The sequence below is a fragment of the Bos grunniens genome, chromosome 20 (assembly GCF_055505025.1).
Source record: "Bos grunniens cultivar Pamir isolate PY7600 chromosome 20, Bosgru_T2T1.0, whole genome shotgun sequence".
Taxonomy (NCBI): Eukaryota; Metazoa; Chordata; class Mammalia; order Artiodactyla; family Bovidae; genus Bos; species Bos grunniens.
In genome coordinates, this window is record NC_141184.1 from 5,427,142 (window position 1) to 5,454,593 (window position 27,452).

At 55.6% G+C, this 27,452-nt stretch overlaps 1 protein-coding gene across 2 annotated transcripts in view; it reads left to right on the forward strand.

Annotated features, from left to right (window-relative positions):
- Nucleotides 1–2,581: 2,581 nt before the first annotated feature.
- TENT4A (terminal nucleotidyltransferase 4A) overlaps nt 2,582–27,452 on the forward strand; it is a 41,603-nt gene continuing 16,732 nt past the window's right edge. For both annotated transcript variants that reach the window (XM_086361163.1, XM_086361164.1), the window contains exon 1: nt 2,582–3,458. In XM_086361163.1, coding sequence (XP_086217289.1) covers nt 2,719–3,458 — 740 coding nt within the window. In that variant the 5' untranslated portion in view covers nt 2,582–2,718. The remainder of the gene's footprint in view (nt 3,459–27,452) is intronic.

The following is a 27,452-nucleotide window of genomic DNA, read 5'->3' on the forward strand; positions in this document are numbered from 1 at the left end:
CCATGGGGTCACAGAGTCGGACACAACTGAAGCGACTTAGCACAGCACATGGAAGTTTGGAGGGGCTGTGGGTGGAGGGTGGGGTGGATGGAGGCTTTTGGCTGTTTGGCAGGTGAAGCCTAGAGGGTGTATTGGCTCTGGAAAGAGGAGGCTGGGATGACTCCGAGGGCTTTGGCCTGAGTCACTGGAAGCAACGAGTTCCAGAATAACAACTGACTTGTTTTGTGTGTTTTTTTGTGGTTTATTTAACTGGACATGTTCTAATCCTTGATCATAATTTCCACATGTACCATATACAGGTGCTGAGCAATGTCTGAACAGAAATAGCCACTTTTATCAAGTAACATCATTTGAGGGAAGAAAAAAAAAAAAAAACCAACACCAAAAACCTAGGTATGCAATACACGGACTTTTTCATGTTGGTAGGTTTCCAGTGTCAAGTACTTAGCGCAGTCCACTCATCTGAGATACCAATGAGGACGAGACTATTTAAAATCTGCTTTGTTCCGAGGTTCGACGGGAAAGGCGTCCAGGCTGCTGGGTGGGAAGGAGGTGAACAGCCTCAGGGCCCTGGCTCGGTCAGGGAAGTCGCCTGGCCCAAGAACGCCCTTCCCGGATCGGGCCAGGCCGGGTGGGGCCGCCGGGTCCGGCAGGCAGGCAGTCTTAGCTCCCCTGGCACAAGCAGACTCTGGACCTCACCGAACGTGTGTGGTCAGCGGTGTGTGCCAAACACCTCCAGCGTCAGAGCGCCGGGCTCAGAGCACCCTCTGGACACGGGAACGCACAGGGCAGACGGCTGGGCAGAGTCGCCGATGAAGCCTGCAGACCCCGGGCCAGCTCGAAAAACCCAGGCCACCGCGGCCTGCTTCCCTGATGGGCAGCGCCGCCGGGCCGGCCTCGGGAAACCGCACCAGTGAGCTAAGCTGCCAGCTTGAGCTTCCTTTTCCGCATAGAAAATCAGTTTTAAAAGCATAACAACAGCAAACCAACAAACAAAATAAGCCTGAGGCGGGATGTGTATTTTCCTTTGGAAACAGAGAGGAGAGAGAAGCTGTGAATATTCAAAACTGTTCCTGGTTAGTAAGATGGGGTATGAAAAATGTAGAACTTGTTTGAGTTTTTAAATTCAGAGAAGGCATAGCACAACGGGTATGCGCTTTAGGCGTTACAGCCACAACAGAAATTCAGTGTTACCACCTACTGCTTGTGTGAGGGTGAGCAAGGACTTAGAAATCTCTTCGAGCCCGGGTTTTTCTTCCACTAGGAAATGAGAATAACAACGCCTACCTCACAGGGACGCTGACCTTAGCCCACCCCGGCAGCCCATAGCATTGTTTGCGTTGTTAAAGGATTCATGCTTTATTACTTTTGCTATGATTTATTACTATGTAGGTCTTTTTATGTCTCCTAAAATTGGGGAGGATCTTAATCTATTTAATTATAATATTAAAAATAAAAAACAATAGCCTGTGAGGAAACCGGCAGATGAGGGTCGACCCCCCGCAGGGTGTGGGGCGAGTCCTCAGGAGGACGCCGGCGAGCACGTGGGCGGCGCCGACACCGGTGACCGCGGCGTGACCGGCCGCCCGCGGGACCCTGGTGGACGCGAGGGGGTCTTTGTGGCATCTCTGGTCTGCCCGTGGGGCGGCGACCGCCCCGCCGAGGGGCCGGTCAGCTCCCTACGTACAGCCTGCTCCCTACGTACAGCCTGGGGAGGGCGAAGACACGGAAACGTCCCCCACAGGCGGCGCCGGACTCGGACTCCTGCGCATGCGCGGCACGGCCGAGCGGCCGCCGGACACCCAGCGCGCATGTCTCCACGCCTCGGCCGGCGCGTGGTGGAGGGAGGTGGGGCCGGCGGATGCAGACGGGACCGAGGGCGGCGCATCGCCTAGCGGCTTCCTCCTCTGCCCCCACCGCTGCCCCAGTCTGGTCTAGAAAGGCCCACGAAGCCGGCGCCCCCTCTTTCCAGCCCCTCCCCCGTCGCGTATCCTTCCGACGCGGTGCCCCGCCCCTCGCTCCCTCCCTCCCCCCACGCCCTCTCCTCAGACGGAAGGGAACGCCAGTACGCAGGCGCGCTAACCCAGGCGGCGGTGTCTAGTGAGGATTTGAAATCGGCCGCGCGTGCGCACTGGCGTCCGGGCCCGGGCACGGGAGGCCGCGCTTCCTGCCCGCTCGCCCGCCCCCGCCCCCCGCCCGGCTCCCTCCCCGCCCCTCATTGGAGCGGAGGCGGCGGCGGCGCCCCCTCCTTCACCCGCGCCCCGTCGCCGCCGAGCGTGTCTTTTCGCCGCCGCCTCCGCCGCTGCTGCTGGCAGGGACGCGGAGCTAGCGGCGCGAGCTCGCCTGAGGGCCTGGCTCGCGGCGGCGGCCGCCCTCCCGCGGGTCCCGGGCCGCGCGGCGCCTGGGCCCGCCCCCCTTCGATGGCCTCCGCCGCCGGCCCGAGTGGAACGCCGCCGCGACCCCCGCGCCGCCTGAAGGGAGCCTGACAGGCCCCAGCAGCACCGCCGCCGCCTGCCCGGGGCGCTCCCGGTCTCCTCAGAGACCGCCGCCGCGAGCCGGGACCCCGACGGGAGCCACCGCCGCGAGCCGGCCCGAGGCGCGGCGCAGGCCCGCCCGCCCGTGCGTCCGTCCGCCCGTCCGTCCGTCCGTCCGTGCGCGGCGCGGCGCGGCCCGGGGGCGGGGCGGGCGGGCGCGCGGGCCCGCGGGGCGGGCGCGTGGATGGATCCGCGCGTGGCCTGGATCCAGCCCGAGCAGAAGGGGCCGGCCAATGCCCTGTGGATGCAGATCTGGGAGACCTCGCAGGGCGTGGGCCGCGGCGGCGGCTCGGGCTTCGCGCCCTACTTCTGCCTCAACTCGCCGGCGCTGGACACGGCGGCCGCGGCGGGGACGGGGGCGGCCGGGCCGGGCGGCGGCGGCGGCCTAGGGGGGCCCGCGCTGCCCGCCGCGTCGCCCCCGCCGCCCCCGCCGCCGCCCGCGCCCGGCGCGGCCGCGTTGCCCCCCGCGCTGCTGACGGCGCTCGGGCCCGCGGCCGAGGGCGCCCGGCGCCTGCACAAGTCGCCGTCGCTGTCGTCCTCGTCCTCGTCGTCGTCCTCCTCGTCCAACGCCGAGTCGGGCACCGAGAGCCCCGGCTGCTCCTCGTCGTCCTCCAGCAGCGCGTCGCTCGGCCGGGCGGGCGGCGGCCGCGGCGGCGCCTTCTTCCACTTCGCGGACGGCCCCCCGAGCGCCCCCAACGGGCACGCCGGGCCGCGCGGGCCCGCGCCCGCCGGCTCCCCGCCGCCGCAGCACCAGTTCCACCCGGGCCGCCGGAAACGCGAGAACAAGGCCAGCACGTACGGCCTCAACTACCTGCTGTCCGGCAGCCGCGCGGCCGCGCTCAGCGGAGGGGGCGGCCCCGGGCCCCAGGCGCCGCGGCCCGGCACGCCGTGGAAGAGCCGCGCTTACAGCCCGGGCATCCAGGGGTGAGTGCGCGCGGCGGGGCGCCGGGAGGGGGGCGGCCTCGGCCGCGAGGGGCCTCCCGGGGCTGCGCCGCGGGCGATCGAACGTCCCCACCCGGGGCTCCCACCTCGTTTGGAGGGTGGGTGTCGGAGGCCGAGGTCCGACTCTGCGGGGAGCTTTTTAGTTTCTTATTTTCATATTCAAAGTATAAACGAGCGGTGTGTCGAGATTCTAGAACTAACGGTGCCGGAAAGGGCCCGCTGCGTTCTGCGCGAGCAGGTGTTTTCCTTTTCTCGCTGGCTAAACTGGAAAGGTGAAGAAAACAGCAGCCCACTCTAGTATTCTTGCTGGAGAATTCCCATGGACAGAGGAGCCTGGCGGGCTACAGTCCATGAGGTCGCAGAGTCGGACACGACTGAAGCCACTTAGCAAACTGGAAAGGAGGTCGCAGACTTTCCAATATTACCCCTGCCAGGTTAGGGACCTTTTGTCAAGTGGAATGCAGAGGGGTGTTTTATGTTAACTTGCAGAGGCTTTTTAGTATTGTCGGGAACTTGAATCAAGTTGAAGGCAAATGTTGGTTAAATGTTAACTTTTTTACCGCCCCCACCCCCCCGCGAAAATCCATTTAGAACAGGACTAGATTTTTCGGTAGCGATACAGTTTAACCAACAGCGAACTTAGAAACCACTTTCTCGTGAAGGGGCTTTCACATTGTGGTTTAATTTTGTGCCGAAATTGCCAAATAGCGTCTTCTGCAGTTTTTTTTTTTTTTAATAAGTTAGTAGTGTTCAGAAAAAGTAAAAAACGTTTGTAGCAATTGGTTATTCTCTGGGAAGTGTCATCTCTATTTTAAGTATTTCCACATCAGCCTAATGGGGATTAGAAGTTCCTTTTACGGTTAGAGCAGTTACAGAGGCCAGGACCTGTGAGGAAGATGGGTGCGTGTGTGGGAGCTGTCCCAGGTGAGACTGTCTGAGGTGTGAGTGCTACTTACCTAACCCTTCCTACGCTTTTCCGAGCACCTGCAAACAAGGTATCCGTAGACAAGTTTTATCAGCATTTTAGGATTTAAGTTCTAAACTTTCTTGTACAGTTAGCTGATTTAAAGGTCACCTAAAGATCTTTCAGGGTGTTAAGGTTGTAAAATATTAGTTTTATAAATCCCACAGTTGCTTGGTATTTGGATTATTTGTAAAAGTAACTGTCTGTCTATCTCGTAGGTCTGTTCATTCTCTTCTGAAGTGTGTTGTGAAACCTAAGTTGATACTACTTTAAAGCGTGTGTGATACACAGTAATACCTGCTGTTTCTGCAGCTTGTTTCACCTGGTGTGGGTTGGAAGCAAGTTACTTTCAGAAATTCCTGAAGTCTTTGAGTTAGGGCTTCCCTGGTACTTCAGCTGGTAAAGAATCTGCCTGCAGTGTAGGAGACCCCGGTTCGATTCCTGGGTCGGGAAGATCCTCTGGAGAAGGGAAAGGCTACCCACTCCAGTATTCTTGAGTTTCCTTGGTGGCCCAGCTGGTAAAGAATCTGCCTGCAATGCAGGAGACCTGGGTTCGATCCCTGGGTTGGGAAGATCCCCTGGAGAAGGGAAAGGCTACCCACTCCAGTATTCTGGCCTGGAGAATTCCATGGACTGTGTAGTCCACAGGGTGGCAAAGAGTCTGACACGACTGATCGACTTTCAGTTTGAGCTAGTACTTCAGCCCCAAGTAGGAGTCCCACCTCCTCTTCTTGTCTCCCTCCAGTTGTTACTTGTGGAACTTTCTGAGCAGAGGTGGTAGGGGTGGCTGTAGGTTTCCAGCCTGTCTCCCCTGGAATTGACTGTGTCTGAGCCCTAGGAAAACAGGAGGGCATGTGGTCTTCACCTGTAGAGCTCCGGGTGTGATGCTCTTGTGGGACCTGCTCAGGCTCTGCAAGCGGTGTCCTCACCTGTGGTTTCTGGTAAGCCTGGGCATACGGGTTGCTGTCGCTTTCCTTAAGGAGCCTGCGACCTGCCAGGTGCTGTGCTGGCGTCTGGGGGAGGGGCTGGCGTGGGACATGGCCCTGGGACGCTGACTCGGGGGCCCCTTTCGTGGGCTGTTGTCCTCTCTAGTGAGGTTCAGTCAGGTCCCCCGGCCCCCCCCCCCCGCCCCCCGCGCACCTCTCTTGCTCCCCTTAGGTTAGAGGCGGAACAGACGCCCTGCCTGCCCCTCCAGGCTCTTCCTGGGGTCTCTGCTCCCGGGGGCCTGCCTCCTCCACCCTCACCAGCCCGTTAGAACGCAGCTCCGCATGGTGCAGGGCTGAAGAGTGGGCTCCCAAGCCGCCAGGGGTTCTGCCTTTCAGCCCCTTAAATAGGTGGGTTTTTTCCCTCTTTGTATTTTTCCCCCTTCCTTGCTGGACTCTGTGGGTGGCCCTGGGTCTGTCCACTCTCTTCCATCCCTGCCTAGAGGAGGAGACTGCTTGGAGCCCACCCTGTGCCTGACGGGCGAGCGTCCAGCGCCTGGTTCCCTGCTCTGAATCCTAGTGGACTGCCGCTTTAGAAGGGCAGAGAGGAGGCAGAGTGCACCCCAGCAGTGGTCCAGCTGGGGGGTTCGCCTGTGGGGGGAGGAGGGATGCCTCCCCGATGGTCAGTCATGTCCGCCGGTCTGCTGGGCTTCTGGGAACTCACCTTTTGGTGTGGAGAAAGAACTGTGTCTGGAGCTTGCTCCTGGCCACCAGCTTCTCTGGAGTGATGAGGAAGGCCACCAGAAGATCTCTCCCTTGTGGCTTAGAAAGGAAAGGAACTGAGGTCAGAGAGCTGCTAGTCCTCCCAGCAGACGAGACTCTTGTTGACGAGAAGTTGCTCAGCCCTTGTAGTCTCCGGATAGCATTTCTGGATGGATGGTGTCTGCAGCCCTCCAGAAAGGGTTGGCACTTGCTGGTGTGGCGGGAATTTGAGTGGCCTCCACTGAACCCCATTGGGCCTCTGCCTGGCAGCCCCTGTAGCAGCCAGCACCACCCTTCTGTCTTGGGGAGCTTTCTGCCCTTGGGAATTCAGCCTGATGGCTGCCTTAAGAGATGGCCAGCCTGTCTTCATCCTCTAGGAAGATGAAGAAAAAGCATGTGAAAGCGGATGGGAATGAGGGTGAGAACTTCAGTGTGGAGAAGGTCAAATGTTTCTCTTGTAGCTGGCGTTGCCTCTAGTTCTTAGTCTGTTTCTTTGGTTGAATCTCAGTCTTTGGGGAACCGTGTGGGCAGTGGGAGGGGTGCTCTGCCTGGGCTGCTGACCTGGGGATGCAGGCAGGTGGCGGACGGGCTCAGGGCCCCTGTGACCTGGCCTCTGCCTGCCCCACTTCACTGGCCCTCGCCTCCTGACCTCGCTGAGCTTTGTTACTTTGCCCGGGTCAGCCTCAGCAGCTTCGGAAACCTCAGTTTCAAGGTAAAGAAAAGTCCTGCATAGCAAGTCGGGGTATGGGCTCCAGTTCCGCTCTCACATCCCGCCTGGTGCCCTGTGGGCCCCTGGGAAGGAGGTCCTGGGATGAGAGAAGAGGCCTGGCGAGGCCTGCCATCAGGTCCTGCCCAGGCTCGGGCTCCAAGTTTGCCCCCTCTGGCCTGCCCGCGTGTGCGGGGTCACCCAGCAGCCTCCCCGCAGGTCCCTGGACGTTTCATTTTTAAAGGTCTTCTGTTCCCCCAAAGAGAATCCGCTCAGCCTGAGTGTCCGAGACACCCACAGGTGCCATTCATAGGCGTGTCCAGCCGCTCCCGCTGGGCCTGGCCCGGTTCCTTCTGCCCCAGGCCTGTTGCCTTCTCCCCGCTCTCCTGAGTCAGCGCCTGGAGGAGGTCACAACCTTGCCCCTCCCTCTGGCCCAGCCTGCGGTCCAGCAAGCGGCCTCCCCTGGCGTGTCCTCGGCACTGGTGGGAGAGCACAGGGGAAGGCCCAGCACGACTGCGGACTGCCGTGGGCCTGGGGCTGTCTCCGCTCTCCTGCCTTTGTCTCATCCTGATGTCGTCCTCTGAGCGTGCTGGGATTCGCAGGAATGGTATTTGGAGATCTGCCTCGAAAGGTGGCGCACCTGGGCCTGGTTTTTTTCAGTGTTCATTCCCAGAGGCCCTTGGTTGTGGAGGGCAGCAAGGGTGATGCACTGGGCATGCGTTTGCTGCTGCCCGGGCCATGCCTGAAATCCACTGCCACGCAGGCACTCACCTGTGTGCTGGTCACATAGCTCTTCCTGCCCCTTGCACCATGGCTGGTGTCTCTGCAGAGTGAAATTGGAAAGCTCGCTCAGGGTGCTGGCTGTGACGCTCAGGGAGGTGGCGCCTGGTCGCTGGTAAACAAGGACGGGCTGACCCTCAGGGAAGGGGCTGCCAAGGAGGAGCGGGGAAGGGGCAAGACAGAGCCCTGGAAGTGGAGGGGCAGCTTGTTACACCGGCTGGCGAGGGGGCCTTTGAAACGGGGTCCCTCAGATGGTTTTGTAAAAAGCCTTCCCGATTGCTCCTGTGTGGAGGGCAGGGTGGGATGGAAAAGCCTCGCCAAGGCCGGGCCGCTGAGACACGGCCCGTGGTGGGGACGTGCGCTCCTAAAAGGAAGCCTTCAGTGTCATAAAGTTCAAAAAAATTCCTAAGTGAAGATTGTTTGTCAAAGTAAAGTGTCAGACTTTCCTTTTGTTTGCCATTTAATTTGTGATTTTGGTCCCCGTTTTAAGTGGGCTCATACGAATGGAAGGAGAGGTAGCAGTCATCCTTGAAAACTGCTGTTGTTAAGGTGATTCTGGTTTAAGCTTTGGCTTTTTTGGTTGTGGAGTAAAAGAGGGTTGTCATAAACAGGCAGACACCAACCTGTGTTTTCTAGTTCACAAACCTGGTTTTGATGACGCAGCCAGAACGTGAGCTTACGGGGTGCGGGAGGAGGGCTGACTGACCCACCCCCGGGAGCCCCCGGGTCGTTGGAAGCCACAGTGCCTGCTGGGAACAGTTGCCGGCCTGTCTAGAAGGCTCCAGCTGGCCCCTCAGGGTTCCTCCGCTCCGAAGGCTGCTGAGGGGGTCTGGCAGCAGAGGAAGGGGAGTTGGGCAGGCTCCATGATCGGGACAGGTGCCCGAGACACCCGCCCACAGGGCACTGCAAATGCAGCATCTTACGCTGAGATCTCAGGGCCACACCTGGTATACTGCTGCTGTGTAACAAGCGTCCACGGGCTCCGGGCTGCGGAGCCGCTGTCGCTGACTGTCTCACGGGCTCTGTGGGTCGGAGGTCGGGCTGGGGGCTGGCTCCTCCACTCGGGCGCTCGCTGGGCTGAAGTCTGGGTTGCCTACTGCATCCTCCACTGGGCTCAGGAGCCCTCTGCGAGCTCACTCCTGTTACGGTGTGATTCTCCCTCATGGTTGCAGGACTGAGGTCCCTGATTTCTTGCTGGCCGCCAGCTGGGGCCTCTTCAGCTCCTTGAAGCCACCAGTGTCTTTTGTTCCTGGTCCTTCTGTCTTCAGACCTGCCAGGCTTTGAATCTTTGGCAGCCTCTGCCAGCTGCAGAAAGCCTTCTGCTTTAAGGACTTGTGGAGTTGGGTCAGGCCCACCAGGGGACTGTGCTAAGGGCTCGCAGTAATACAGTGTGGTCCCAGGAGACACGAGCATTTCCTCAGGGCTGCAGGTTCTGGATCTTCTGGGGTAGAGGTGTGGAGGTGTTCTCTTGTAGATAGACCTGTCTGCCTGGGAACTCGGGCTGCACTTTTCTTTTCCAACACTGCTCTCCTTTGACTGGACACTAGCCCGTCACTATGACTGGCAGATTGTCTGTCTTCTGGTCTGGTTGTCACCAGTGAACTCGGGCAGCCAGCACGACCATAGCTCTGAGTGCCTGTCTGTGTCTCTCTCATGTGGACTGTTCTTAAAATATGTTATCTGAGCAGAGTTTATGTGAATGCTGTGGACATACAAAAATCTCAGAGATTGAGAAGTCATGTGTGTGAGGTGTTCTGCCTTGGCTCGCTTAGCGAAGGTGCCCTTTCTGCGCCGGGGAAGGGTGGCCGGTGACTTGCCTGGTCACCCCTGAATTACCCCACAGTCCCTCTGTGCTTTCAGAAGACCCAGCCCAGGTCCCGGGACTGGTGCCTTGCTCAGAAGCCCCGCCTCAGGGCTCTCCCCTTTCCTGTGGAGTTATTGCTGCTCTTGAGAACTGGCCCTGACTCTCCTGTGTTTTTTCGGGGGAGAGTGGGCTGTGTCCTACCCTGCATTCCCAGTGCCAGGCACAGTCTAGCCACTGGTGTGTGTCTGGTGGGCGAGTGAGCGAATGAATGAGAGAAAGAAAGGAAGAGAGTCTGGCAGGTGTGGCAAGTCTGCAGAGTTGAAATAAACCAAATGCTAAAAATAACTTTCACTGTTTTTCTTAGAATTTTTGAAGATTTGATTGCTAACTGAGGTTATTTAAGTGCAGAATGAAGTAAGATCTATCACAGTGTATCTGCCTCCCTTCCTGAAAAGTTGCAGAAGTCAGGTTTACGCTTTGCAACCCAGGATGTGAAAAACAGAATGTTCAACAGTTAGAAAGGCACCTCCAAAAAAAAAGAAAGGCACCTCCATTTAGTTTTTAACTGGTTTCTCTTTCTTATTATTAAATTAACGCCTAACACTAGGAGGCAGAAAGCTTGGTGCCCAGTCGGTATCCCGCAACCGGGTCCCACGTGCCCTGGGCTTCCGAGGCCCGGCTTCCCTTTGCTGTGGGGAGGGGCAGCGGAGGCTGGGCCCACACCGGCCTGAGGCGGCTCTGCACTCGAAGGTGGACTGCGCTGAGGTTCCCCTTGGCGGGGAGTGGCTTCAATTATCAGCACCGTGCCCTTTTCTTGTGGGTTTGTGCTCCTTTTAACTCCCAAGTCAGCTGCTGTGCATAGCCATTTCAGCTCTGTGTGGTTGAGATCAGAGTGAACTTCCTAAGTGATAACAGGTGGATTGTAGGTAGTTTCTATCTTTTCACGTTTGGAAGGGATTTTGCTAGAAGCACCATCGCACTGACATTACTCGCTGGCTTGCTCGGACGCTGTCAGTTGTGTCTGGCTCTTTATAACCCCGTGGACTGTAGCCCGCCAGGCTCCTCTGTCTGTGGAGATTCTCCAGGCAAGAATACTGGAGTGGGTTGCTATGCCCTCCTCCAGGGTGTGTTCCCCACGCAGGGATTAAACCTTGTGTGTCTCATGTCTCCTGCATTGGCAGGCAGGTTCTTTTCCACTGGAACCATCTGGGAAGCCCTTGAAAGGCATTTCAGATCTTAACATTTCTGGAATCCTGGGAATCAGAAGGAATGGCTAGGGTGGAGGAGTTAAAAGGAAATGAAAAATCAAAACATTTGCCTGGTGGTGGTGGCTGCGTGGGGAAGCACGGGCAAGGCCTTGAGCTCACTGGGTTAGCCCTGTCTCGGGTAGCCTGGTTTTCCTGTCTGGACGTGACTGGCTTCTTTGAGGGTCCTGACTTGTGAGCCTCTGTGTTTTCCCAGTGTGTTTCCCACTGTGGCGGGGGGCCCGGCCCTTCGCCGGGCCTGTCACATAAAAGGCAAGCGGGTGAGTTGTCACATGGAGGAGTTAGGAAGGCCAGTGGTTTCGTTCCTCCCTCTTCTCTAGAGAAATCGAAACCAAAAGTTAGGTGGTTCTTGTTGCCAACCGGCCAACCGGGTAGTGGCAGCATTCCCTCTCAGGCCAGAGCCTTTGTGTTGGAGAGAAGGCTGCAGGGCACTGGGCGGGTTGCGGGGACAGCTGGGGCAGCCCCACCCAGGCCGGAAAACGCATTCTCCCTTTGATCCCAACAAACTTTTCTGCTTTTAAAAATTAAAACAGTGCCTGAGTCTTGGGTCCTCTAGGTTTAAGCGTCCTGTTTTCCCAGAGCTTCCAGGGTCCTCTGTGTATTTACCAGGTGTGTGGGGGCTGCCCTGTGTAACTTGCTTAGAAGCCTTTGGGAGTTTGGTCTTGTCTTGAGTAGAAGGGGCAGGTGTTAATGCTGTTTCTCTGAGCTCCTTGCAGCCTTCAGCATGTGCTCTGGGTTGTGTCACGACTTGCGACTGAACGGCGGCTATGTGTTGTGCAGGAAAGCGGGGTGAGGGTCCGGGTGGGTCAGAACTAGGGCCGCGCCGCCCACAGGACGTTCGTGAGGACGGGGCCTGGTTCAGTGCTGCCCAGCGTGGGGGCCACTGACCCACTGACACAGGGCTGAGGAGCTGGGTTTTCATCATACTTAAATTTACTTAAAATTTAAACAATTTTACGTTCGACAGCACTGAACTGCAGTAACTTCAGATTCTTTACTCAAAACACGGTGCTTGAGTTAGTAACTGCTGCCTAAATCACACCCTCACACCAACAGAGGCCGTGTTGCTCATCAAGGTACCACAGGGAAGCCCCGGAAACGGTGTTTCTGAGTTTCTAGAGGAATTTCTTTCCCAGGGCTGCTGTCTGCAGAGCGCAGGAAGCATAAACCAGGTTCCTGGCGGAGGACCCCGACGGCCGGGGGGTCTGCTCCAGCAGGTGGGCGGCGGTCTCCCGCATCCCAGTCTCTTCTGCAGGGTGGTCTCGCCACCCCACCTCCCCCCGCCCGCCCCACAGGTTTCTCCCTGTAAGCCTTCTCCTGTTGTGTAGACAGAAAAGTACAGCCTGCCCAGGCCGATGTGATCTGGCCAGAGGTGCTGCCCCTGGGACTGTCAGTCTGGCGCTGACCCTGGGGAGATGGCCAGAGACTGGGCTGGAGCTCGCAGCTCTGCAGACCTGGCTGCGGTGTGTCTGTTGAGGGTCATCTGCTGTTTTGCTTTCCTGGAGACGGCAGACCAGGGGACGGGGACCTAGGCCCTCCACCCCTCAGGACTTTGAAGGTCTGATGACCAGTGATAGAGCTGGGGGACCTGGGGGGGGGGGCCCTTCCGGCCTCTGACGTCCGAGGAGTTCCCCTTCCCCCAGGTATTCTGGAACTGCCTGGGGAAGGCCGCAGGACTCCTGCCATCGGGATTGTTCTTAGAGCTCGGGGTTTATGAACAGTGAAGGGTTTGAGGAGCTGTTGACTTGGGTTCTTCTGGAAGACAACTCAGAGATGGAAAAGCAGGGCTGGCGAGCATGTGCCTCCGGCCACCTCGGTGTCGAGGCTGCTCTCACTGTCCTGCTTCCTCCCAGGTCCTTGGGCAGGAGCTCACTGTGAAGAGCAGGTTAAGTTTTGGTAGATGACGCGTCCTGCCCACGGTGCAGCTAGAAAGCCGAAGAACAGGCGCCTCAGCCTAGGCCTGCTGGACAAGAAACCCGGCTTCCCCACTGCCCGCTGGGGAGGGGTTGGTGCCCTCAGGAAGGCCAAGAGGAAGGAATGTGGTGAACGGTCAGGGGAGCCTTGGTGCAGTGCACAGAGTATTCTGTTATTGGCATCTCCTCTGAATTTAAGCAGACAGGTTAAAAACTTGAGGTATAACTCTGGAAATGACTGAAATATAGGAAAGAGGATACTTTGCCTGGCTTACGAAATGCAAAGGGATTCTGAAGTATTGTTACAAGTTATCTCTTGGGAAGAAGTGGATGATGAATCTGTCTGAAGAGTTGGTGTCTCTGTCAAAGACTGACTCATGAGGGACCGACGTACAAACCTCAGTGCAAGGTGAAATTTAGAGCTAAGAATACAGAGCTGAGTCCAAATTCCAGACACCGGGGACCTGTGAGTATTGTCACAGGTTAAGGCCTGGAGTGAAGGAGAGCTTGCAGAATTGGCCTCTCAGGATGGGTTTTAGAGTAAGCCCGTGGGAAGTAAGTAGAGGGCGGGGCTGGGGAAGATGGCTCCGTCCCGGGGCAGCTGGACAGGGCAGCTGGGCCTTTGCTGCAGGGATGGCAGTGGTCCTCGGTGCGTGTCGTGGTATTTATTAATCATTGTGGGCCTCCCGAGCCCCCACCTCTCCAGGAGGAGGAGAGGGCATGAGGCTCAAGCCGCTGAATCTGAGTGTGCTGTAGGCTGACTTAAATAACAATATTGGTTTTATAAAACAGATTTGTGTGTGTTTTTTGGTAAAAAGTAAAAAGCTTAAAATCACTCAAGCCTACCCCCGGGAAATATCCACCGGCCCTCAGGTGACTGCCATTGTGGACATCTCTCTAAGTCCCGTTTGGATGGACACATGGCATTATCAGCAGACGTACTTCAGTGTTCCTTAAATACAATTTACTGAATTATTAATTTGGCTTGAAAGCGAAAGTAGGACTCACTATTAAATAGAATAATAGTTTCTAAGAGCTCTTGTGGAGACTAAGAATATGAAAAAGATGATGAAAACCTTATGTGGCTAAGTGTAAAGAAAAGTTGGAGTAAAGTTTTTTTTTTTTTAATGATTTTTTTTTTGCTGGGTCTTCATTGCTATGTGAGGTTTTTCTGTAGTTGTGGCTGGCGGGGCTCCTCTCTAGTTGTGATGCTTCTTGTCGCGGCTTCTGTTGTTGAACACGGGCTCTAGAGTGCTGGCTTCGTGGTTGTGGTACGTGGGATTCGTTGCTCGAGGCATGGGCATGTGGGATCTTCACTGGTCAGGGATTGAACCCGTGTCCCCTGTGTGGGCAGGTGGATTCTTTACCACTGAGCCACCAGGAAAGCCCTAGAGTAAAAAGTTGTAATAAAATCACTTGTGTTTGCTTGCTGCCACATAGAGCTGTGAGCCCGTGCTGGGGAGTTGCCTCCCGCCAGTCATGTGTTGAAGCCCTGGTGCATGCGGTGTGGTGGTGGTAAGAGGTGGAGTCTTTGCGGGTGATGGGCTCAGATGCGGGCAGATGGGGCCTCATCGTGGGAAGACTGCCCTTATGGGAAGAGGACCGTGTTCCCTCGTTCTGTCTCCACCATGCGGACATGGAGAGTTGGTAGTTCGCACGCCCGGACGAGGCCCTCACCGTCGCCCAGACGTGCGGGGAGCAGGTGCTGGGCTTGCGGCGCCCAGAGTCGTGTAAGGCGCCCATCTGCGGGGCCCACGACACGGCCCTCAGTCTGTCCCCAGCTCCTGACATGGGCACCATTGTCTGTCACTGCGCATTAGGCATTTGTTCCGTCACTGTGATCACTGCCTTCGTTTATTGAGCTCCTCCTGAGTGCCAGGCCCCGTTCTGAACACTGTGGACTCGTTGAATCTTCATGATGATGCCGCGTTGGGGGTGCCGTCAGCAGCCCCGTGTTTTCCGGGGTAAACAGGCCCAGAGTGGCGGGGATCCCGCCCCGACCCCGCAGTCTGCAGTCGCTCAGCCTCGATTCTGCACTTGTGCAGACGTCGTGCTGGGCACCAGGCTGTCTCTGCACGCCACCAGCTTTCCACATTCTGGCAGGTGTCTTTGTGGGGCTACCCTTCGTGTGAGCACTGGCGCTGGCTGGGTCTGAGCCCTCGCTCCCCCTGGCCCTCATCCCCTGGCCGCTCCACGGGCTGGGGCCTACCAGTCTGGTGTACAGGAGAGCTCGTGGGCATGTGCTCCCCAAAGCCTGCGGGGAGCCAGCGTCGTGTCCTCAGTGTGCTGCCCACCATCTCAGTGTCGTCAGAGATCTGAGGCAGGACAGAGCTCTGCGCAGGGACGCTGGTTGCTTCTGGATGCCCGAGGCTGTCTCCCGTCCTTACCTGGTCCTTTCTGCGGCAGGGCCCTGCCTCAGGCCTTCTTGCAGCCGCCCTGCCATCCACATACCAGGCTCTGCCTTGACTTTCGGGGCTGGGTGCTTGTTGGTTTCATCTTCCTGTTGGCGGGAGTCTTCCACCTTCTCCATGTGGACAGCCTGCCTTCTCTCTTTCCCCTCTTTGTCCGCCCTCCTTAAACTGGCCCTTCCCAGGCTGTTGCTGCAGTGGCTCCCCTGTGCTCCCTGTGGCTCCTCACCCTCCTTTCGCCCCCTGTTTATGGCCACATTCTTAGCTAGGTTTTCCATAGCATGAGGCACAGGAGTGGGTTTTCCTGGCCCCACCCGGCGTCCACTCCTGCACTGGGTTGCCGTCCTGGTTGACCTTCGGCATCCTGGTCTCTGCCTCTCGGTTTGCTCTGCCTTGGTCCTGGGCTGCGGTCCCTGAGGATGCGGCATGAGGGTGTCCGAGCCCTCCCACTCCCCTGGAATGTTCCCTTTCTGGCCAGCTGCAGGCCGGAGGGGCTGCTGTGCCTTCGGCGGGCTCTCTGGGACCCGTGGCCCCTGGGTGGAGAGGAGAGTCTTGGGGCAAGTCTGTGGGCCACCTTTTGGGGCTTGAAGCCTGTTCCCTGAAGAGCTCGGCTTCTTGGGGCCCAGCTCCCGTGCTTTCATGGGGGGTCTCCAGGCCTGGCGTCCGTCTGCTCTGAGGTGAGGTCAGCCCAGGGGTGGCTGGCACTCGTTGCTGGTGTGTCGGCCCCAGGCTCTCTCTGCTCCAGGCGGTGCCAGGTTCTTCTGGCCTCCAGGGCTGCCCTGATCTTTGAACGTCTGGCTGCGTCTTGCCCTCTGTCCTAGCTCTTGCACCAGCTCATTGGGAGGCTGCCCCTGACTCCACACCATGGAGTAGCCGTGATGTTGGCCACGGCCACCGTCTGGAATCTCTGCAGGGTGTGCTGTGCTTCACGTTGGTTTAGTTGCTTGCTTGGCTTCCTCCTCCACGGCCCCTGACCCAGCTCCACGAGACGAGGGCCTGCTTTTCTCTGTCTGGCGCTCTGTGTAGCTAGGGTCAGAGCCTGCTCCACCGGGGTTGGCTGAAGGAGCCAGACGATGACTCGCGTCTGCTTTCTGGTCTTCAGTGTGGACCTAAACCTTCGGGGCCAGTGAGTTCTGTGTTTTGTCCTCCCTGCCTGCCTGCCTGTCTGTCTGTTTTTACTAGTTTTCAGCACTGTTGTGTTGTCCCCCTTTTCTGTAAAATGTTTTCCTGGTTGTCTTGGGGGGGCCTTGGGAGGTTGGCGTGTGCTTTTGCTGGTGTCTTGAGCCAAAACCCCAGGCCTGACCCTGAGACTCGAGAGATGGACATGTCTCAGTCATGCCGGGCAGAACTGGAATAAACGATTTACTGCCTGCTCTACACATGTCGAGAACTTTTGCCGATTGAATGAAAAGTAAACATTTGATAGTTAAAAGTTATGTTTTTATTCTTCTGGTATCATAGGTCACACTTGACTTTGATGTATACACAAATACTGGATACCGTGAAATTAAGTAGCTTTAATTACAGTGGACTTTGAGAAATGCTGACACACGGGCGTGTGGGGAGACTTGGCTCTCATGTGGCCAGCAGCGCACAGGCGCCTGGCGGTGACAAGCGCCCACGTGGTCATGTCCGTGGTCTGCCGGGAGCGGGCTCAGGCTCACCGAGTGCCCCCCCTGGGTCCCAGGAACATGGATGGTGGTTGGCAACGCCCTCCATCAGGTATGCCACACAGCGTTCTCTGGGGAGAGGCACACAAGGTGTCTGGCGTCGCTGCCCAGTGGTCGGGGCCAGGGACAGAGCAGCTGGCTGGGCAGAGGTCTGCAGGAAGCGGGGGGTGTGCTGGGGAGCACGGAGGCTCCAGGGGGCTCTCGCAGCAGTGCAAGCAGAGACACGTGGACCTCGGGTTCCTGCCAGCAGGTTCCGTGTGGGCTGCGAGGCTTGGGCTGGATGCCAGCCTCTGAGCATCTGTAAGGTGAGAGGGGGAGGGGTTCTGAGGGTCGTGCTCGTAACGTGTGTCACAGGTGAGTGGCCCCAGCAGGCAGGTGTGTGTGTCAGTTACTGTCTACCTAGTAAGAATACTGATACGATAACATTGCTAGTGAATTTTAGCAGTTTCTAATTTGGGAAGATCCCCTGGAGGAGAAAATGGCAACCTGCTCCAGTATTCTTGCCTGGGAAATCCCATGGACAGAGGAGCCTGGTGGGCTGCAGTCCACGGGGTCCCATAGACCCAGACACGACGGAGCACACATGTGACATCTGTATGTAGCCTGAGTCCCACCGGGCACAGCCCTCTGGCAGCAGCACTGTTGACAGGAGCCGGCCAGCGGGGAGCCAGCCGCAGTCCCTGGTATGGAGTGGCCAGAAAGACCAGCAGGGGTGGTGGACATCCCCTTCCTCACTGGTCCCCTCCGGTCAGTCATCCACGTCCGCAGAGGTGGTTCTGGGCTTGTAGGTTGGCTTTCTTAGAAGCCTTGTCTCTCTGCTAATAAGCCAGTGACCTGGGTGTACTTTAACCAGAGTTCTAGGGCTGCACGGCGTTGGAGATGAGCACAGGAGGAGGCCCCTGGGCCCCCAGGGTGCCGGGCAAGGGCCCAGCCAGAGGGAGCGCGTGCGTGGGTTTGGCCTTAATGTGAAGGCTGAAGGTGGCCCGCCTGAAGAGAAGCGAAGCTCAGCAGTGTCTGACTTTGGTCTTTGGAGTGAAGTCAGTCACTAACCCTGCATGGGGACGCGTTCTCTTGGCTTCCATTATAAAAGCAGTACAGTAGTTACTGAAGAAATTCGGAAAATAAGGACAAAAACGACCGATGCTACTTTTCTGTTCTTAACATATTTCTCTCTTATTTTTTAATGTTGCTTTAAATGTGTCACAAATGGGTCATTTTGTATGTTTGTTTAAATCTAACTGTAGATAAATGGCTCCTCCTGTCTCAAAAAGCTCTTTTAAACAGTTTTCCAGGATGAAAATTAATGTACATTGTTTCTCAAATAACTAGGAATAGATACATACAACTTTTCACTTTTTATAAAAGCCTGTTGTGCATATTTCTGCCCGTGTCTGTGTGTTGGGTGACTTGCTGAGCGTGATTCCCCAGCCTGTGGCTGAAGGTCAGGATCATGAGCTGCACGGCTGTGGGTTTGAGTCCTGATCAAATAATACTTGCCTGAAAGACTGTAATGGCACCCCGTCCCATCATTTTATAGCAAATACATGGTGAAAAAGTGGAAGCAGTGGGAGATCTCATTTTCTTGGGCTCCACAGTCACTGTACAGTAACTGCAGGTATGAAATTAAAAGATGCTTGCTCCTTGGAGGAAAAGCTATGACAAACCTAGACAGTGTATTAAAAAGCAGAGACATCACTTTCCTGACAAAGGTTCATATAATCAAAGTTTTGGTTTTTCCAGTTGTCACGTATGGATGTGAGAGTTCCACGATAAAGAAGGCTGAGTGCCAAAGAATCGATGCTTTCGAATTGTGGTGCTGGAAAAGACTGTTGAGAGTCCGTAGGACTGCACAGAGATCCAACCAGTCAATCCTAAAGGAAATCAGTCCTGAATATTCACTGAAAGGACTGATGCTGAAGCTCCAATATTTTGGCTACCTGGTGGGAAGGGTGGACTCATTGGAAAAGACCCTGATGCTGGGAAAGATTGACAGCAGGAGAAGGGGGCGACGGAGGATGACATGGTTGGCTGGCATCACTGACTTGATGGACATGAGTTTGAGCAAGCTCCTGGAGACAGTGAAGGCCAGGGAAGCCTGGCTGCCGAAGTCCACGGTGTCACAAAGAGCTGAACACGAACTGGCAGCTGAACAACAAAGACTACTTGGGAGACACTAGTGAAAATGCTGGCAACGCGGACAGTACTGTGCAGTCTCCCAGAGTAGTCCTCTTCCCAGACTCTTAACCGTATTGCTGCCCAGAAGATTACCCAGCTTACCTTCATGAGTGTAAGCACATCTGGAAATAGGACAGAAGATGTAGCTGTCTCCATCTGAGAAGTGATCCAGCTCCTGGAGCCAGGAGCAGGGCTGGGCAGTTCCCTCTGAGCCCTGCGGCCTGAAGGGCCTGTGCTGCGGCTGCCGTGCAGGGCTGGGTGGCGGGGTCCCGAGCTGTTGCGTGTGGCTCACCCAGGGGTCTTCTTGGCACCGTTTGCCCTGGCAGCCCCTTGGCTGTGAGCTCCTCCAGACTGTGGGTCCTGGAGGGCATGTGGGCTCCTCAGGACCCCACTGTCAGGAGGCTGAGCCCCACTGGTTATTTGCACCCCGTGACGGGTTGAGGACTTGGCTTAGTGGGAGTTCCTTGCTGGCTTACTCCAGCTGGTGGCTGTGGTGCATCCCGGCAGAGTGATGGTTCTGAGCAGTTGTAACCACTGGAATCTCTGCTCACATGTCTGTGAAATGCTGAGGTTGGCTTCGTCCTGGTCTGTGGGAAGCTCTCAGGTGTCTTAACCAGCATTTTCTGTGTAGAAATCATGTTAGCATGTCTTTTTTGTTCTTGCAGTGGGTTTGAGAAGACATGCCTTAAATTAACTGCCTCTGCCATGCTTAATTAAGAGCTTCTGATATCTGACCTCTTGCTTGCTTCTGTGAGGAAGAGGAGATAGTTGTGATTCTCAGGCTACTCGGGGCCCCAGGGCCCTTGCTTGGTGTGTGCAGTATGGTTGGGTTTGGTCTGCCAGGGGGAAGAGGTGCTTCCCCTGATCCACACAGAGGCACCTCTGCTTCCCTTCAGTTCAGGTGCTTGGACGTCGCCTGCACGCAGTTCTGTGTGAGTCATCCCAGGACAGATCTCTGGAGGGAAGGAGAGAGAAAGCTTGCTTTTAAAAAAAAAAAAAAATTTATTTTTGGCCGTGCTGGATCTTTGTTGCTGAGAGTGCTTTCTCTCGTTGTGGCCAGCAAGGGGCTACTCCTCGTGGAGCGCTGGCTCTCAGGTGCCTGGCTTCCGTCATGTGGTCTGCAGGCTTAGTTGCCCTGCTGCATGTGGGGTCTTCCTGTACCAGGGGTCAAACCCGTGGCCCCTGCATGAGCGGGCAGATTCTTAACCACTGGACCACCAGGGAAGTCCGAAAGCTTGCTTCTGCCAAGAGCTGAGTTTGCATGGACCAGGGTGACAGAGTTGACGATTCCTGAGCTGCAGAGCCCTCTGGCCTGGCCCTCTCGTTGTCCTGGGTTGGCCTTGGCCTGGCCTGGCGCCCCAGGGCCCCCCGTCCGTCACTACGTCCTCCTCCTCCTCCTCTTCCAGTCACTCAGCCCTCAGGACCCTCCCCTGGCAGCAGCTCCCCTGGGGCCTCCCTCTGCACTCTGGAGGTCCCGCAGCTTCCTGCAGCGCTGTGCTCTCAGGAAGCCCTGGGCCCAGGTGGGTGCTGGCGGATGCAACGAGGCCGAGGTGCGGCCCGCAGGCAGGCAGTGGGAGCCCTGGCTCGGCGACAACCCAGAGCGCTCTGGAGGCACACGGGCTTGTGGTTTCAGTCTCCTTACACTTTTGAGCTTAGGTTAAAAAGTTAACCTTTGACAGTCTCATTCACGGTGTTCTAAATAGTTGGTAGAGATAGTAATTGGTCTGTAATATTATTTAAAAATAAATGCAAATGATTTGTAATTAGCTCACTAACTGTGTTTTAGAAAGGATTGTCCACCCCCAAAATAGAAGTCATTTGGTCATCCCGTGCAGGTCTGTCTGTCCAGGAGCCTGTGCTTTGTAGCCACGGGGGTGCAGGCCTGTCTGTGCCGTGGGCGGTCGGGCACTGGGCTCTTGCTGTAAGAGCATTCAGGTGGCTTGAAAATCTCCTCTAAGACTCCAGTGGTTCACTCCAGATCTTTTCACCAAGGTGCTGTTGGTGGCAGAAATGCAGAGCATGAACATTGTGGAGCTGAGGGAGGGCACTCCGGTTTCTGAGAAACCACTGGCTTATCAAGGCTTGTAAGGAGAGCTGGAAGGAGTGGGAGAGGGAGAGAATGAGAATACATCAACAGTGGAAGACGGCTTCTAGTAAGTTCTTTTGCCTTTTTCACTGTAATCAAAAAGCCTGGCTTTCCACAGGCATTTGGAATTGACCAGGTTCATGGAGGGTGTGAAAGGGAGGGTGTGAAAGGGAGGGTGACTCGTAGTCAGCAGTAGGGGGGCAGTGGGGGCGGGGGCCGGGGCGTGGGGAGCACGGGATGGGCAAGTCAGACGACTGAGTGCCCGAGAGCGCGGTGCTCGTGGGCTTGGGCACCGAAATGTCCTGTCACCGAGCTGGAGGAGGTCGTATTCATTCATCTCGTTTTTCTTTTCCCGCTAAGCGATGAATGAAGTCTGACTTCTGACCGTGGCTTTCCTTGGAAAAAGCCATGGGGATCTCACATGTAGGGGAACAGGCAGCCCTCTGTGCTTCCCCCTCGCAGACCTGCAGCAGCCGCCACTGGGCCTTCCCGTTTGCCCCGCCCCTGCCCACACTGTTTGAAGCACGTTTCGCTATCCTCGATTCTAGTCCCTGTGGAATCGTCTCCTGCCTGCTGTGGTGCGTCGCCTATCCTCTTGTTTGAGTGCAGAGATGTCTCCATGGAGCCACTCGCAGACTGTGCCGTGCTGGCAGCGGGAGAAGGAGCCTTTCTGCCTGGGGCTGGGTGCCAGGGCCCCGGGCTGGGGCGGTGCTGCTGCCAGGCGCCCCCTTCAGAACCAGCCAGCCCTCGCTGGCATTGGTTCAGATTTAGCCAGTGTTGGAAGCCATATAATCCTGCCAGCTCAGCTTCTGCAGGCGAAAATCCTCCTCCTGGAATGGGTCATCTGTTCTCATGAATAGCTGTATTAGCTGTGAAATGACATAGTTTGGTACCCAACTTAATACTCTGTCTTCTGCTCTTTAAAAACACTCATTGACTTGGATTTCATAAATATGGACAGCAGCCATGTATTTACTAAATAGATACTGAAACAAATGCAAAAATTCATTTGGCTAATTAATGTACTAAAAATTGAAAAGTCGCTACCTTTTGAGTAGGTTTGAACTCTTACAAGAGAGTGATTGTAAGAAATGTCTCAGAGGCTTGTTTTCTAGCAGTTCCTTAATTAAAATTCACCGAAAACTCTGGTCTCACCATTTTCATCTTCCTTAAAATAGCCAGGAAGGGCATCAGTTCAGGACTTGCTCCGTTGTGTTGTGTCTGTTTGAGATTCTTCCGCTCTGACTATTGAAGCTGCGTGTGGTCTGCCTGGCCTGTCGCCAGGGCTGGAGTGTGTCAGAGCCCGCCTCGCAGACACGACGTGAGGCTGCCCTCTAGTTCCTCCTGTGCACCTGCCAGCAAGGCTTCCCACCACGTCCCAGCTGACGGCACCTCTCCAGAGGCTAGAGCTGCCTCCATAGGCAGCTGTCCCGGGCTCCGCTGCTTGTGGGGTGACCCCTTTAGACCCTGCAGTGGGCCGCAAGGACACTCGGGTCTCCTTACGTGAGGGTGAGGTCTGTGTTGTGCAGAGGTGTCTGGAGTTGATTCTCCACCTCGTGTCTGCAGAGTCACAGTCAGGCCTCACACCCCGTGACCCTCTGTGGCTTTCTCTGCCTCCCCATGGTGCCTTGTGGCCAGCTTCTAATTCACGTGTTCCTTTGGATCTGAGGTGCCGTTACTTGCAGGAACTCGACCCATTTGAAATTGAAATATAAACTTCATATAGACAACTTTCTGTTCATTAGCCAGCTTAGAGGTGTACTGTTATGAAACATGCCGTGAAGAAAGAAAAATACTTAATTCTGAATTGGTTTGATGCTCAGCCATTGATTGAAAGATGCATCCCAATTTTAGACACATTGAAATGTTAAGGGAATATAGTACATTTTCGTGATGATGGAACAATAATAGTCTTTGCCCAATTACAAGTTACATCAGTTACTTGGAAAATGCTCTAATCAGGCACCGTTGTTTACCAGGGTCTTGTTGAGCTGTTAAGTCACAGTTTTGTGAATGTAGCAGTGTGTGTATATATAAATTATATCAAGAACTGTAACGCTTACTTTTAACAGTTGCTGTTCAATGCTGTCTGACTCTTGGCGACCCCAAGGACGGTAGCCCGCCAGGCTCCTCTGTCCATGGGATTTCCCAGGCAGGAATACTGGAGTGGCTTGCTATTTCCTGTTCTACTTTAGTGTTATTTCCGGATGTTAAATACAATTAATGGTGTAATGAGCACACTCATGAGTGAACTTGTATGTGCTTCCTCAGTTGGGTTTCCTCTAAAATGCATCTTTTTTCCTTATCACTTTTTAAACATTATCATTTTTAAAAAATTATACACAATTTAAATTATTTTTTGGCCATACCATGTGGCATGCGGGTTCTTTGTTCCCCAGTCAGGGACCCAAGCCCACACCCCCTGCAGTGGAAACTTAAGAGTCTTAACCACTGGACACCAAGGCAGTCCTGTTCACTTTTCAATTTATACGTAGATGAGTATATTCTAATAAACCCCCAAATTCCAGCAGCACCCAGGTGTCTATAGAGTAGGGGGTGGTCACTCTTGCCAGCTTGTTGATCACCTGGAGGAGGAAGCCCGGTGGCCTTGGCTTGTGGCCTCTTGGACCTTTCCCTGAGTTACATGAACACAGAGCGTGTGTGTGTGTGTGTGTGTGTGTGTGTGTGTGTGCGCGCGCGCGCCAGAGCCCAGGTGTTTCAGGCTCAGTGAGGGAACCTTCGTTCAGTCAGACCCGTGATCAGCTGACCCCAGGGTGTGAGGTTCAGTCTGAGAGTGCCTTGGTCTTTCTGAACAAATCCTTCCTGTTTCTGCCACGTGTAGCTGACAGTTTACACACCACATGTTTTTGGATAGAATTTCTTTGCGATGACTCGGCTGTCTCAGTCTTTGGGATTGTCGTGTTTGTGGTGGAGTCTGGAGGTCTGAGGTAGGTCCCTTTGATTTTTCTTCTGTTTGATATTTTCATTTAAAACTTTACCTCTGCCTCTGTATTACGTTTTCAGATGTAGAACGAGGCAGGAATCTGCCTTCCTTTTTTTTTTTTAGCTACTGTGTCAGGATTGAGTTTGCAGAGAGGGAAAGTCACAGAGTGATGGTTCCCTGACCCCAGAGTGCCAGGACCGGGGAAAGGGCAGGCGAAAGGGCTGTGGGTGCACCGCCCTTAAACTCTCTGAGAAGGCCCCTGGGGCTTCTGTCGGGGCTCCCTGGTACCTGTAGGAGCAGGAGGTCCATGATCTTTTAAGCACCTGGGCCCTCCAGGTTATCGTCGCTCCGGTCGGTTTTGTGATCCCGCTTCTCTGATCATGATAGAGGAGATGGTCCCGCAACGGTCACAGCATAGAAATTTTCCTTGAGAGGTGTGGGAACGGGTGACGCGGGCCCCCGGAGACATGATGACTAAATTGCATGCTGATGCGAGACTCGAGTGTGGTTTTTACGCAGAGGTCTTGTCAGCTCTGAGACTCGTTAGAGATTTTGCTGCGTGAGAAGAGAAGAGCAACCATGCTCATTTTCATTATTGAGTAGAAAAGATGAAACCTCTTCCTGGCCATAGTGCTGTAAACCCTTTGGAGAACTGAAGGTGCGTGCGTGTTCACTCTCGGAAGCGGTGATCGTCAGGAGGCCCCGCCATGTGTCTGATGCTGGTGCGGTCGGCAGCGCTCCGTGTGGGAGTGTGCTGTTCCGCCCGTCACAGGTCGTTTCTCAGGCTGATGGATGCTTCTTGTGGTGTCAGTTCAGTCTCTCAGTCGCTCAGTCGTGTCTGACTCTGCAACCCCGTGGACTGCGGCACGCCAGGCTTCCCTGTCCATCACCAATTCCTGGAGCTTACTCAAACTCATTTCCATATTGAATAACAACATCCCAGCTGTTTTATTTAGGACTGTGTACCTTTTCCTAGGATACTTGGCCGTTTAAGTGACTTGTACTCATGCATTGAGTTATCCAGTGCCGAAGTCAAACACCTTCTGGATACTCGTTTTTGATGACATTGTATAGGGAAGGCCAGGTCTTCGGTGATGAGGTCATCAGCAAACTATGTATTTGATCAAAACGTGATTGATCCCACGAGTATTGATGGAGTGCCTGCTACAAGCCACTGCTGAGACAGGCCGTGAGCAGGTGCCCTGTCCTGAAGGTCGTGTTCCCCTGGCTGAGCCGGACTCCTGGCCACCTCATGCCTAGTGGGGGTGGGGGCACTGCTCCTCCCGCCCGCAGGCCCTGTGGGGCAGCTCTGCCTGGCCCCCAGCCCTCTCCTGCCCTTGGAGCTTCCTTCCTCTCAGGGTTCCTCTGAGAGCCCGAGCCAGAGGAGGCAGCTTCAGGGCTTTCTGAATCTGTCCAGATGATTGTCAGACCTTGTCATGTCTTTGTGCACCGATGGGGCCTCCCATTCCAGAGCCACAGCAGTACCTTGAGGGGCCCTGCCTTCCCGGAGGAAGAGCCCCAGGGTGGACCAGAGCCTTCTTGTCCAGCCAGGCCTCCAGCAAGATCCCTTCTGTTCCCAGAGGCAAAGCAAGCATCCTCTTCCTGACACGTGCTACAACAGTCGTGAATTTACAGATGCGATTTATTACGTATCTCAGACACGCATTCTGGAGAAGGCAATGGCACCCCACTCCAGTACTCTTGCCTGGAAAATCCCATGGACAGAGGAGCCTTGTAGGCTGTAGACCATGGGGTCGAGAAGAGTCGGACAGGACTGAGCGACTTCACTTTCACTTTTCCCTTTCATGCATTGGAGAAGGAAATGGCAACCCACTCCAGTGTTCTTGCCTGGAGAATCCCAGGGACAGGGTAGCCTGGTGGGCCGCTGTCTCTGGGGTCACACAGAGTCGGACATGACTGAAGCGACTTAGCAGCAGCAGACACGCATTCAGTGTCTCACGGTGGAACAGGACAAGGCAAGTCAACAGCCGTCTGACGCCGCCGCCGGTCACATGCGGCCCTGAGGGCAGGCCTCGGGAGGCTGAGGGGTGGCGGTGTGTGGCTGTGTCTCGCACGACTGTCCTTTCCACTCTGTGGTGGCGTCTGGGGGGTTGGAGTGGCCTGTCTCCTGATGCTTTCACATGCTGAATGTGTGGAACGTGAGCTCGGATTTGACCACATCGGCTCTGCTGTTCTTCCAAGTCTTCCAGCCAGTTGCCTGGCTCCTCCAGGCCTGTGTCCTCAGTCAGCGTCTCTGCACCTCTGTGCTCTGCTCTTACCCACAGCGCTGAGCTGCAGGGGAGCCTGTGTTCCTGGTGCCGGGGTGGGCTGACTGCTCACCGACGGACGGGTGACCCAGGGGTGTGTGCAGCCTCCCGGCAGGTGCTGGGGGTGAGGGCTGACGTCCTCAATAGCAGGAGGGTCCCTGGCGTGGTCACTCACCTGGCACGTCTGGTCATGCTGATGACCGTGCTGAGCTCGGGGAATTGTGGCTCACAGCTCTCACGACGTGCCATCTGAGCCGCTGGAAGGGTTGCGGGAAAAGGCTCAGGATGTCATTGGCTCTCAGTCATTGTTGAGATGATTAGAAGCTTTACCCCCTAAGTCTTGGAAATTTGATTGCTGTTTTGGTAAAATTACTGCATTTCAGTGTGGTGTGACTTACTACCTTTTCTGATTGACTAAAAACTGGACTCATGGCTTAAGCAGTAGCAGCTTGGGGTGATGTTTTGTTTGGAAAATTAGACATGGTGGGCTCCAAGTTAGGTCCCCGGTCAGTGGTGGCCTTGCCGACACTGCTGATGTGCCGTGAACAAGGGTGTTGAGGGTTTGTCTCTTGCTCCGACCTGTCTGGGCTTTCAGTGGCTTCATGTCACTTGTAAACTGAGTCCTAGGACTGTCAGTGCAGGTGAGCTGTGGGGAGGTGATCCTGCGGGCGAGAGAGCCACAGCTGGCTGTGAGCTGAGTTGGTGGAGGACGAGATGTCAGCCGTCTGGCCTCACCTTCGTGGCTAGGCACCAGATGGCTCCGTCAAGTCGTGCCTGCTCTCAGGTGGACTGTCTGCTCACTACTGAGCTGATGTTGATATTATTAATGAATGAATTTCACTTTATCTTCTTTTCCTTGCTGCTGCTGCTAAGTCGCTTCAGTGTCGACTCTGTGCGACCCCATAGACGGCAGCCTACCAGGCTCCCCCGTCCCTGGGATTCTCCAGGCAAGAACACTGGAGTGGGTTGCCATTTCCTTCTCCAATGCATGAAAGTGAAAGGTGAAAGTGAAGTTGCTCAGTCATGTCTGACTCGTAGCGACCCCATGAACTACAGCCTACCAGACTCCTCCATCCATGGGGTTTTCCAGGCAAGAGTACTGGAGTGGGTTGCCATTGCCTTTTCCTTACTAGTAATCAAACTTGGAAGGGAACCAAGTAGATTTGACTTGATACATAATTTCTGGGAGTAGGTTATTTGCTCCCTTATCTTTAATCCTGCAAAGTAACTGAGGGTGACATGTCTTCCTTCCAGCAGAACGATGACCCTACGTTGCCCCCCCCCAGGGGACTGGCAGAGGAGTGACTCT